The sequence below is a fragment of the Anolis sagrei genome, chromosome 3 (genome assembly GCF_037176765.1).
Source record: "Anolis sagrei isolate rAnoSag1 chromosome 3, rAnoSag1.mat, whole genome shotgun sequence".
Lineage (NCBI taxonomy): Eukaryota > Metazoa > Chordata > Lepidosauria > Squamata > Dactyloidae > Anolis > Anolis sagrei.
In genome coordinates this window covers 226,652,612-226,664,931 of record NC_090023.1, presented here as the reverse complement: position 1 = coordinate 226,664,931, position 12,320 = coordinate 226,652,612, and the positions used below count along the sequence as shown (strand labels likewise).

Genomic DNA, 12,320 nt, shown 5'->3' with positions numbered 1-12,320 from the left:
GTGGGCTGGCCTACTTTCTGTGGGACATAAGCCTGCATTTGAAGGAATTACAACGATGTGGCACTATGCATGCTGCTTGAAAGGAAAAAATCAATGAAAGAAGATGCACAAATCTTAGTTTTTTGCATATTGCTCCAAAAAAATAGTCATATTTTGAGCAAACACATGTGCCTCTGCCTCTTATATGATATGCACCTGTCTTGTAACAGTGTCATGATGTCCATTCCCAGGGCCTGAGGCTGTTAGGAATTGTGGGAGTTGAAATCCAAAACACTTGAAGGGTCCAAGTTTGCCCATGCCCGAGATGGCCTAAACATGAAGCGTATATGCATTCATTAGATTATGTGCATACCTCTGTGTCTATAAAGGAACCTGGAATAAATTCCATCAAATTAATTTCTGAGGATCAATTTACAACCCATTAATTGACCTAACCAGTTTTGGGCAGAAATGTTCCATCTGCTTGGAAATTTCCAGAAAATTAAAAATACACTTCTGCAGTCATTCTAAACTAACATTGTGACTCAGGTTTATTTTCCAACTTCTAGTGCAATTTTAGAAATGATGAGTACTTGCCATCTCACTTATGAGTCAAATGACCCATGTAGGATTTTTAAGATTCACTGGATGTAGGGTGGAGAGTTGCCAAAGAGGACAAGACTTTGGCAGTGTACAAGCATCCTATTGAGGTTGAATCTGCTGAAATTCCCTCCTCTGTAAAGGTCCACAAGTCCTGTCCTCACTCCAGGAACAGAGAGGGAATGTAATTCTTCTAAGAAGATGTTAGTTTCTATTATCAAGATCCAAGTAACCGTTTGGAGGCTTAAAGTTAAGGCCAGCAAAATAAAGGCCAGCTGTTCCTGAGCCAGACATTCCACCCTTTGGGGAAAAAATTAAGGTCAGACTCAGTGACAGAAGACGGAAAGTAGCTGCCTGGAGTGTTTTTTCAAACTGACTTGAATGTTAAAATTCTGCATTAGACCTGTAGGTATATGTGTATATGCATTGTCATTTCATATGATTTCTTAGGCAAGGATTCTCCAAAGTGGTTTACCATTTCCTTCCTCTAAGTATAGCTTGTGTGCACGAACGTGTGCCTTCAAGCATTTGTCATTTTATGGCATCCTCATGAGTTTCATAGGATTTTCTTAGGCATGGAATACTCAAAGGTTGTTTTGCCAGATCTTTCTTTTGAAGTATAGCCCATAGCTCCTGGTATTATGGGTTTCCCATTCAAATACTAACCAGGAGTGATCCTGCTGAGCTTCCAAGATTACACAGTGTATCAGGCAGTAGGTAAATTAATTACAATTCCCATCACTCATCACAACCAGCTGTGCTGAAAAGGACTAAAGAGATATGCTGATCAACATTTGGTGGACACACATTTTACATATTGTAAATTATGTCCTGGCCACGCTGCCATATAATGCAGTTTCATAATGCAATTATATGTCAGTGTAGATGAAGCCTTTTTCAACTTCAGATTTAGAAATACAACCTTCAACCACAGCTACCTCTCCCCCCAAAATAGTATTGTCAACTTGCATTACAATCCTTTGCACATAAATCTCACTGTACTCAATGCACTTACTCCTATGTGTATAAGCACAGGATTGTAGTGTTAAATGTATGAAGAGGCATATAACCTTGAGAAGTTGGACATGGCCACAGTGGTCCATTCCTTGGTTACATCCAGATTGGATTATTGCAATGCACTCTACCTGGGGCTGCCTTTGAAAACGGCCCAGAAACTCCCAACTGGTACAAAGGTCGGCAGCTAGGCTTCTAACTGGAGCTAATTATAGGGAGCGTACAATGCATTGCAATAAAGCAGCTCCACTGGCTGCCGATAAGTTTCTGGTCCAAATTCAAGGTGCAGGTTGTGACCCTAAACGGTTCGGGCCCTGCCTATCTTCATGACCGCATCTCCCCCTATGAACTGGCACAGGCTCTGAGATGTGCTGGGGAGGCCTTCTCTCACTTCTACCATCACAAGCACGGCTGGTGGGGACGAGGGAGAGGGCCTTCTCAGTGGTAGCCCCCGACTTTGGAACGCCTTCTCCAGAGAGATTAGGCAAGCCTGTACACTGTCTTCCTTCCATAGGGAACTGAATACTTGGTTATTACAGCAGGTTTTCGAGAATGACTAGTCCCTTGGCCCTTCCCTTGACTATCAGCCAGGACCCTGTTCTGCACTTTATCCATTTCCTTGACCCTGTGATACTTTGTGGTACCAGCCCTTGCCTAGCCCTTTCATAGTTGGTCATGTCCATTCTGTAATTCTGGCCATTGGTATTTTGAACCCGTCTGATGGAGTAAATTTTAAATTAAAATGTTTGTGATTGTTTTAGTAGGATTTTATGTTTATGTTTTATGATGTTTAATTTTGTTGTATGGCTTTCCTTTCTGGCAATTGAATGTTTTGCTTTATGTTAGAAACCACCCTGAGTCCTCTTGGGGAGATAGGGTGGTATATAAATAAAGTTTGATTATTATTATTTATTATAAATTACTTAGCTAAAGGGGATGGCATTTGAAGCTGGCTTCAAAAGCCATGCATGCCATGTTAGATAAAATGTGCTTGTACATGTATTATATTTCTTGGTACTTGCCATATACAGTGTTCCCTCACTACTTCGCGGTTCGCTTTAGCGGACTCGCTGTTTTGCGGGTTTTTGAAAATATTAATAAAAATATAAAATATTTATGTCTAGTGGAAGCCAGGGAGGCCAGGGGCCCCGGAAGTGTGGCAGCCTAAGGCACGGTGGGAAAGGCCTGCCTCCCTGGCCTGCTGCTTCCTGCGTGGCTCCGGAGGCTCTGCGGAGGCCAGGGAGGCAGGCAGGCATCCTTGGGATGGGCCTGGAGGTGAATAAGGAAGCGCGGATAAGAAAAATAATATATAAAATATATAAAATAATGTATTAATATTAAAGACTGGTTCAAAATTGGGAATGGCATATGGCAGGGTTGTATACTCTCACCGAACCTATTTAACTTGTATGCAGAACACATCATGCGATGTGCGGGGCTTGACAAATGCAAGGCTGGGGTTAAAATTGCTGGAAGAAACATTAACAACCTTAGATATGCCGATGAGACCACTTTGATGGCCGAAAGCGAGGAGGACCTGCGGAGCCTTCTAACCAAGGTGAAAGAAGAAAGTGCAAAAGCTGGGTTGCAGTTAAACATTTTAAAAAACCAAGATTATGGCAACCAGACTGATTGATAACTGGCAAATAGAGGGAGAAAACGTGGAGGCAGTGACAGACTTTGTATTTCTAGGTACAAAGATTACTGCAGATGCAGACTGCAGCTAGGAAATCAGAAGATGTTTACTTCTTGGGAGGAGAGCAATGACCAATCTTGATAAAATGGTGAAGAGTAGAGACATCACACTGGCAGCGACGATCTGCATAGTTAAAGCAATGGTATTCCCTCTAGTCACCTACAAATGTGAGAGCTGGACCATAGGGAAGACTGAGCGAAGGAAGATAGATGTTTTTGAACTGTGGTGTTGGAGGAAAGTTCTGAGAGTGCCTTGAACTGCCAGAAGATCCAACCAGTCCATACTTCAGGAAATAAAGCCTGGCTGCTCACTGGAGGGAAGGATAGTAGAGACAAAGTTGAAGTACTTTGGCCACATAATGAGGAGACAGGAAAGCTTAGAGAAGACAATGATGCTGGGGAAAATGGAAGGAAAAAGGAAGAGGGGCCGACCAACGGCAAGATGGATGGATGGTATCCTCGAAGTGATTGGATTGACCTTGAAGGAGATGGAGGTGGTGATGGCTGACAGGGAGCTCTGGCGTGGGCTGGTCCATGAGATCACGAAGAGTCAGAATGACTGAGTGAATAAACAACAACAACATAAATATTAAAATTAATATGGCGTCCCTACTTCATGGATTTTCACTTATTGTGGGTGGGCCTGGAACGGAACTCCCATGATAAGTGAGGGAACACTGTATGTGTGTGTACAGGAAAGAGAAAATAGATGCGAGTGAGCACGAAGCAAATTATTTTTCTTGATTGTTCCTTGCTTGAGTACATAGGAGGGTTGTGGTGAAATAAGAATTTCCTGTCATTTAAATGATTGCTTAGTAGAGAGAATTTTCCAGCAGATTTTATTTGCTACCTGTTTGCATGACAAGCAACACCGGTTGGAATGAGCTCTCCCAGCTTTAAAGGAAGGCAATAACTGCCGCTATCAGCTGTCTCACTTAGCCCAACAATAGGTCCAGCCACTGTTTTAGTAGCAAGGGTGCAATCTCTGAGCAAGAACCTAGAAACTTGAGAGCAAAGGCCAAAGTATGGATGGCTGCCCAGTACCAGCTCCACAATAACAATCTTCTCAATGTGCTACAACTGATGAGCTGAGTGTTTTTTCTCTCTGTCTTTTGGTGTATGTTAAATGAATAGAATTGTGATTCAGAAACCATGCTGATGATTTTGACTGGAAAGTTAGGGGTGGCGGCATTTTTCTTCCTGTGTTTGTACGGCACATTTCAACTATTGGACTTACTTTAAAACTCTGTTTGAGCTGCTGGCTTTAGAATCTAATAAACTCTGACTCAGGTGTTTGTTTAGGCTGGATAGATTTCAATAAGCTGAACCGCTCTAAAGAACGCCATGCAAAAGAACAAGAGGAAAATACAAAAAGAGCTTTCCAGTTCCCATTTGGCAATGGTTGGATCTCTGTTCCTTCTCTGTGGTGGAACAGCAGCTACTATTGTCCAACCTTTCCAAAACATGGTGCTTTTCAGATATGTTGAACTACAAAAACCCAGCATGGCCACATTGGTTGAGGCAATACAGACTGTAACCCAACCCTAGTTGAGTGGCAAATTGGGGAGTGATGTGTCCTTTTGGTCCCTTGTAAGTAATGGGCAGCACAACACTCTGTGTGTATGTGCCTTCAAGCCACCTGCCAATTTATGGAGGCTTTATGAATTTTTCATCAGGTTTTCTTAGGCAAAGAATACCCAGAGGTGGTTCTGCCAGTTCCTTCCTGTTACAAATGAATAACTGTCAAAGCCTTTGTTTAAGTAGTGTACAATGCTTTGAAATAGACATTTTTCAAGAATAGCAGTTTCACGTGTCCTGGGATAAGAAAGAGAGTGAATAGTCTGTTTTGAGTCAAGGGCAAAATAAACAGTGCCTTAAACTTCCTTCTTTTTTGACTGAGACCATTTTCAGGAAAACACATTATCAAGCAATACCAAGTAGTCGGTCACTGTGAGTTTTCAGGGCTTTATGGCCATGTCCCAGAAGCATTATCTCCTGATGTTTTTGCCCATATCAATGGCAGGCATCCTCAGAGGTTGTGAGGTCTGCTGGAAACTAGGCAAGTGAGGTTTACATATCTGTGGAATAATGTCCAGGGTGGAAGAAAGAATTCTTGTCTGTTTGAGGAAGGTGTGAATGTTATTAGAATTTAATTGCCTTGCAGCTTCAAAGTCTGGCTGGTTGCTGCCTGGGGGAATCCTTTGTTGGGAGGTGTTAGCTGACCATGACTGATTCGTGTCTGGAATTCCTTTGCTTTTTGAGTGTTTATCTTTATTTGCTGTCCCACCCTGGACATTATTCCACAGATATATAAATCTCACTTGCCTAGTTTCCAACAGACCTCACAATCTTTAAGGATGCCTGCCATAGATGTAGGTGAAACGTTAGGTGAGAATGCTTCTGAAACATGGCCAAACAGCCCAGAAAAGTCACAGCAACCCAGTGAAATCCTTCAACAATACAATACTGAGTAGTATTTAAACTCTGGATTTGTTTGTGGCTTGTGTCTGATTTTGCAGGACTAGCATAAAGAGTTTTAGGATTCTCAAGAAATTTACATTTTGGGGATAGTGCTGTATCTTAATCTTGACATGGCATGCAGGGCTTAAGAGAGTCTTCAGCTAGACCCTCAATGGCTGGCTTGTTCGTGTTATTACCCTGTTTCCATTTCCGCCACCCCCTCTTAATGTTGTGTGGCTAATGAGAGGTTTGTTTTGTGGTCTGGATGGAATCCTGTGCTCTTTGATAATCAAGAGTGGGTAGATTTATTTATCTAGCTAAAGGATGTGTGGTTTTGTGAGCTCAGAGGCTGACCAGACGCTTTGCGCCACATGGCTCCCTGGAAGCCTTCCAGCTGCTAGGAAGCCGATGCAGGGACTGGGGGTGGTTGACTGAGCGGCCGGTCCTCGTTTGTTCGCTCCCTTCTGTGCCGTTCAGTATTTACATACCTCTGTTCCACAGCTGGCTTCCATCCGGCTGTTCAAACAAAAGCCCATCTCAGAGACAGCTCACTTTTTATGCATTGTGTATCAACTTCGAAATGGGGATTTATTTTTAACTTCAGCTTTATGGGATGATATGTAGAGACTCATCTTGCACTCCTCTCAAGGCTTGTTTTCTTCTTGGTGGCTTTTAAAGTGCCATGCACACATAAAGTTAAATGTGGTGCTGGCGTTTCAGAGTGTCTTTGTAAAAACAGCGACTTGTATTGACACAATTGTAATCTGAAACAACAACAACAACAACAACACACTATTTATATTGCATCCTTTTCTCCTAGGTAACTGAGAGTGGATTACAGCATTTCCATACATAGGCAAACATTCAATGCCTTTACAATCATAAACAATGGCACAGACAAACACAAACAAAGGTAGAGGCTTCTCCTTTCATTTCCAGCTTCTGGAGGCAGTGTTCATCTCTGGCTCTGTGGAGGTGCTTTTTTCCCCATTTTTGAGCTTATTTATTTATTTCAAATATTTGTACCCCGCCCTTCTCTACCCCCGAAGGGGGACTCATCTCCTGGTTGTCACCTGGTTGTGTGGCCAGCAAGATTGCTTAGAGCATCTCTTTGCCTTTTCCCACCAAAGCGGTACCTATTTATCAACTAACATTTGCATGTTTTCAAACTGCTAGTCTGGCACGAACTGGAGCTGACAGACAGGAGGTTACCCCATCTCATGGGTTCGAACTGCCAACCTTCAGGTCAGCAGTTCAGCAGCACAAGGGTTTGACCCTTTATGTCACCTCATGATGATATTTTTGTTTGAGGTGAATGGGCAGAAAATATTTTGAAGAAAAAAAGCAATTTGAATCTGGGTTGCTGTAAGTTTTCCGGGCTGTATGGCCATGTTCTAGAAGCATTGTCTCTTGATGTTTTGCCTGCATCTATAGCAGGCATCCTCAGAGGTTGTGAGATCACATGACCATGCAGCCCGGAAAACTTACAGCAACCCAGCAACATTGGCCATGAAAACCTTCAACAACAGTTTGAATCTGCTTCTTCATGAGCACTGTGTCCTGAGTCTCCTTCATATAGCACAATTATGGCATTGGAATAGCACTCCCTCTCATGGCTGCATCCTGTGGAATCCTGGGATTCTCTGGCAGACTATTCTAAATCCCTCACGAAATTGAGCAGTATGAACATTATTGCTTTCAGGTGTGATATGACATTACAAGAGATAGTGAGGGCCATGTTTGATGTCATGCCATTTATGGAATGAACAATTGCATGACTGACTTTTGGAAAGTAAATTGCAGGAACAATTTACTTTCAAAATTGGCAATTTTGAAAGTAAATTGTGGGAATGACCCACAATTGGATCTGTTTGGCATGGTGCAAGGATTTTGCCTTGGAGCTTTTATAGCAGGCCTTAGCCTGATTTGAAGCTGCGTTGGGAACATTCATATTATAGTTAATTTCTCACCCAATGCACATATCATCTATGAGGAAGCCTTTGGATTTGGACCACAGCAAAGGTTCCACTGTCCCCATTCTGGATTACTAGCTGAAATGGAGGTTTATCTGCATGTTGTAAAAGCCATTCTCACAATGGTTAATTGTTTACATGGACCAGACTGTGATGCAGCTAGTTAGTAGCCAGCTGCATTAAATCACTACTGACCGAGAGGTCATGAGTGCCAGCCCAGGTTGGAGTAAGCTCCCGACCATTAATAATCTAGCTTGCTGTCAACCTATGAAGCCTGAAAGACAGTTACATCTGTCAAGTTGGAAATTTTGGTACCGCTTTATGCGAGGAGGCTAATTTAACTATTTTAGAACGCCATAAAAACCTTCCAGCAGAAGAATGAGGAAGTACTCCATCGAAGGACTCGGTGTCACAAGTGGATGGTGAAGCGGTAGCTCCCCCAGTGGCTGGAATCAAGCCTCGTGAAGCTGGAAAAGCTGAAATATTAAATGCCTTTGTGTCTGTCTATATATCTTGTATGTCTAAATGGCATTGAATGTTTGCCATGTATATGTACATTGCAATCTGCCCTGAGTCCTCTGTGGGGTGAAAAGGGTGGAATATAAATACTTTAAATAAATAAATAATAAATAAGTATCTCTTCAGCTTTAGCCTTTACAAGGATCACCTTTAAGGTTGGCTGACCATGTGAATCAGTCTTCTGCACCCAGTCACTATATGGGCAGTGACTGCAGGGTAGGAAATGGCAGATATATCAGAAATTACTGGTTGAGCAAAAATGTTTGTATTGTTTGTAGATGTAAGCCAGACTGTGTATAAGCAACAACACAGTTGGGTGTTTTCTCTAGCTTTGTTTGGGATGGGATGTGGAAAGAGATCGTACAATTGCCATTTGTGAAACTATTAGAGGGACAAAACACATGTTCCAATGATACTGCTGCATATATCAGGACTTGAGTCCTATCAGTTTCATACAAAATATGTGCTAAGACCATGTTTTCCTTCTTGCAGGCATAACATGGGGCAAGATTGTGTCTCTGTATGCTGTGGCAGCTGGCCTTGCTGTGGACTGTGTGAGACACGCTCAGCCAGCCATGGTCCATACCATTGTGGATTGCTTGGGAGAGTTTGTACGCAAGACCTTGGTGACCTGGATGAAGAGGAGAGGAGGCTGGGTAAGTAGTAACACTACTTTTCAGGTGCAGAGAATATATGCTTTTCCTTAACGTGATTAGATAGGTATTCCCTTGATATCTGTTAGCTATGTCAAGCAGGAATGATGAGAGCTGCAATCCAACAAGAACCGGAAGCCATATATTCTCCAACCATCAAAAGTTACAGCCTCTAAATGTGGAGTTAAACACCGTGGAAATTGAATTGACCTAAATAAAAACACAGTGGTTTTATGAACCACCAGCAATCATAATGCGAACTGTGGGCAAAGTTCCCTATGTTGGAGCTTTGCCAGTCAACTAACTCTACTTCTATCCAGCCCTGCCCCACAATGATACTGATTATACTGGCTCTGTGTCTCTCTCTAGCAGCTTTGCAGCTGACCTATGACAACCCTGAGGCTATATTTGCCATCAAGTTTACGACCCAATTCCATTCACCTAATTTGCTCTTGACCTATACCACCTTTTTAATGAGTCTCGTCCTCATGCTTTAAAAAGCTTGCTCAGAGCTTCCACTTATACTATGATTGGGATGCCTCTTGGCAGCATTGACAATATTCAGGAATGGTGCAACTCGGCACAAACACCCGGAGGACCAAAATTTGAATGTTTCAGAATGATGGTCTTATAATTATGTTTGTCTCTCCCTTGTGCATCTTTCAATGAATGCTCAATGCATGGATCTGTGTTCAAGAACTATGCTGAGGATTTTTATTATAACTCTTATCTGTTCTAGTCAGTGTTGAAGGAATATGGGACTTATAATCTGCCTAAAATACAGAGAGTTGGATTGGCCAACCCTGTTTTCATTGTAAAGGAACTCAAGAGTTGTGTGCCAACACTGAAATGCTTCTGGATGTTGGGCTATGCCTCTCACCTCCAATAGTTGAATGTGTGACCATCCTGTGCCCTTGTGGATCTTGGCTCTAAAGTAGAAATGCTCAGATGAGATTCAGGCCGCATTTTGCTTTCTTCTATATAGGTATTAGCGGTTATTGTTGGAATTCAACCCCACACTGCCCAAGTCCTCAGTGAGGAGAAGTTAGTTAGCATTAGAATAGCCTGAGGGTTTCCCTTCCCTCATGTCTCCTGTAAGATAGTTGGGAATGTATCTTTTTCTTTTCTCTCTTTCTGCTCTCATTCTGATTGGGTTTTTTAATGGACACGTTTCTACTGCAAGCCTTTTTGAGTCTGACTTCTGCCTTCTTACATTTTAGTACAGAGAGAGTGTGCTGTGTGCTTTGAGATCTCTCTCTGCTTGTGTGTCAGGTGAGATGTAGTGACTGGTGTTTCTTCCCTCTCTTTGAAGCCTTAGAAGAGATATTGTTAGAGTAGCTCAGACTCAGTTCTCTATTATTAAGCAATGCAGTTTCTTATTATTGTAAATAAACCTTTTGTGATTCTTTAAGATTGGACTCTACATGTTTGCCTCCTAAGCTCTTCATTCTTTACAGCCACATCACATGGCACCTTTACGCCCTGCTTGCTAATGAGCTAATGCTCAGCTTTGGTATCCTGCTTGTTTTTGGATGCTTTGCTATATTTAGGGTAGTTTTCCCTAAGAGTTATGGCTAACAGATAGGCAGTATCTAGATTTCACTGTATTCAACCATGGTGATTAGATGGGGAAAGTTGTAAGCACAGAGTTGAGAATCTTTCTTGTCATCTACCAGGGATCCTTGGCAAACCCTATTAGATCTCAAGTTGTGATACTGAACACTACATGGAAGGTGAAATTCCAAGAACAGCACATTTCTAACTCTCTCTCTCTCTTTTCTTCTTTAGACTGACATAACAAAATGTGTGGTGAATACTGATCCCAACCTCCGCTCCCATTGGCTTGTGGCTGCCATTTGTAGCTTTGGCCACTTCCTGAAGGCCATCTTCTTTGTGCTGTTACCAGAAAGATGAAGTTCATTTGCCCATGGAAGCCCCAGTCTTCTTCTCCTCATAGGCATAGCTGGAAAAGAAAAAGGGAAGAAATTCAATGAGGAAGAGAGCTGGACAAACTTCCATTCTTCTGGCTTCCCAAGCTCTTCATCCATGGTGGAATAAATATTTCTTCAGCTCACTTCTTGCAGAAATCACCCGTTGCACTTTCAAAGTTGCTTAGGATTATGTTCAGTGGTTTGGGAGAATGATGGGTTTGCAGCGGTTATTTATTTCTTTTTGTTCAAAATGTGCTCTATTTTTTGTAGAAAAGGAAAAAAATCATAGTTGGTGCTCCTGTCAAGAAGAAAACTGTGCTGTTTGTTCCTAATGTATCAGCTGTTCCTACGTTTGTCACTTAGATCTCTCCAGCTTTCCTTGATCTCCTGTAAAAGCTGTGAATTGGAGGACTTCTTCAAAAGCATGACATTCTTTATGGTTTGTCTTAAGTTATAGAATCATTCCAGTTGTGGTACTCTTTCCTTAAAGGGGAGCCAGGCAGAGAATGGGTAGCTTGAATAGCAGAATGACCAACTAGATGCGATCATTTGGTTACATAGGGCATCAAGGACACAATATCAGGAGTCAATTAAAAAAATAAACAATTCTGCTCTTTCCTTAGTGCAACGAAAGAATGCAAATTGTAGCACATTATAAAATATATTAACAAGAGATCGAACTGGAGTACGAGAAAGTAAATGGGGGATGCAGGAGATCCCATCAGCAAAACATCCAGTAAAGATAGGTCTGTGAATTGTATCCACTGCAGTGCATTTAGCATGTGCAATGTGTGACTTTTATTTCTGTTGTGATAAATAATAAATGATTGAATATTTTATTTTGTGAACCTGGAGCTGTTTCTAAAGTCTTATAATAGCCCAAAATGACAAAGAATGCTTATTAGTTGCAACCCCCCCCCCCCCCCAAAAAAAAAAACAACAACTGACTGATAAACAGAAAATGTCAACCTGCCAGCCTAAAAGATAGATGTGTGGAAGTACTGTTACTTTAAGTCAGAGATACAAATAATCAAGCCATTCAGAAATTGATGGACGGCAACCCTGACTATTGCTAGGTTGGCTAAGAATGCTGGGGTTTTTAGTCCAACATTATTTGGAGACTGCGTGATTTCCACTCTGACACTATTTGAAATGAGCAGTAGTCTATCATGGGAGGTGTAGCTAAATCGCCTGAGCTGAGATCCTGGGAATTGTGTTACGTTTGGTTTGAAGTCTGAATGGTGGTTAGTTTAGAGTTCAGAGGGAACTGTAGAAAGGAGAACTCAACATAGCCTTGGTTCTTTAGAGACACAGACTGTTTCATGGGTGCCTAGAAATATGGAAAGCAGAAGCAGGACTGATATGAGTCAGCTGCAATGGACAGAAAAGGGACTGTTTCTGGGAAAACCACCACCTCCTGCTAACACAGAAACCCAGAAACAGTCCTGGAGTCAAGGGGGTCAGCTTCTGCAGGAGCACATGTTGAGAGACCCTTT

At 42.1% G+C, this 12,320-nt stretch overlaps 1 protein-coding gene across 1 annotated transcript in view; it reads left to right on the top strand.

The window, feature by feature from the left end:
* Window positions 1-11,672, top strand: part of BOK (BCL2 family apoptosis regulator BOK) — a 35,852-nt gene extending 24,180 nt beyond the window's left edge. Inside the window, exons 4-5 of the mRNA XM_060767960.2 lie at window positions 8,733-8,896; window positions 10,682-11,672. Coding sequence (XP_060623943.1) covers window positions 8,733-8,896; window positions 10,682-10,807 — 290 coding nt within the window. The 3' untranslated portion in view covers window positions 10,808-11,672. The remainder of the gene's footprint in view (window positions 1-8,732; window positions 8,897-10,681) is intronic.
* Window positions 11,673-12,320: the final 648 nt, after the last annotated feature.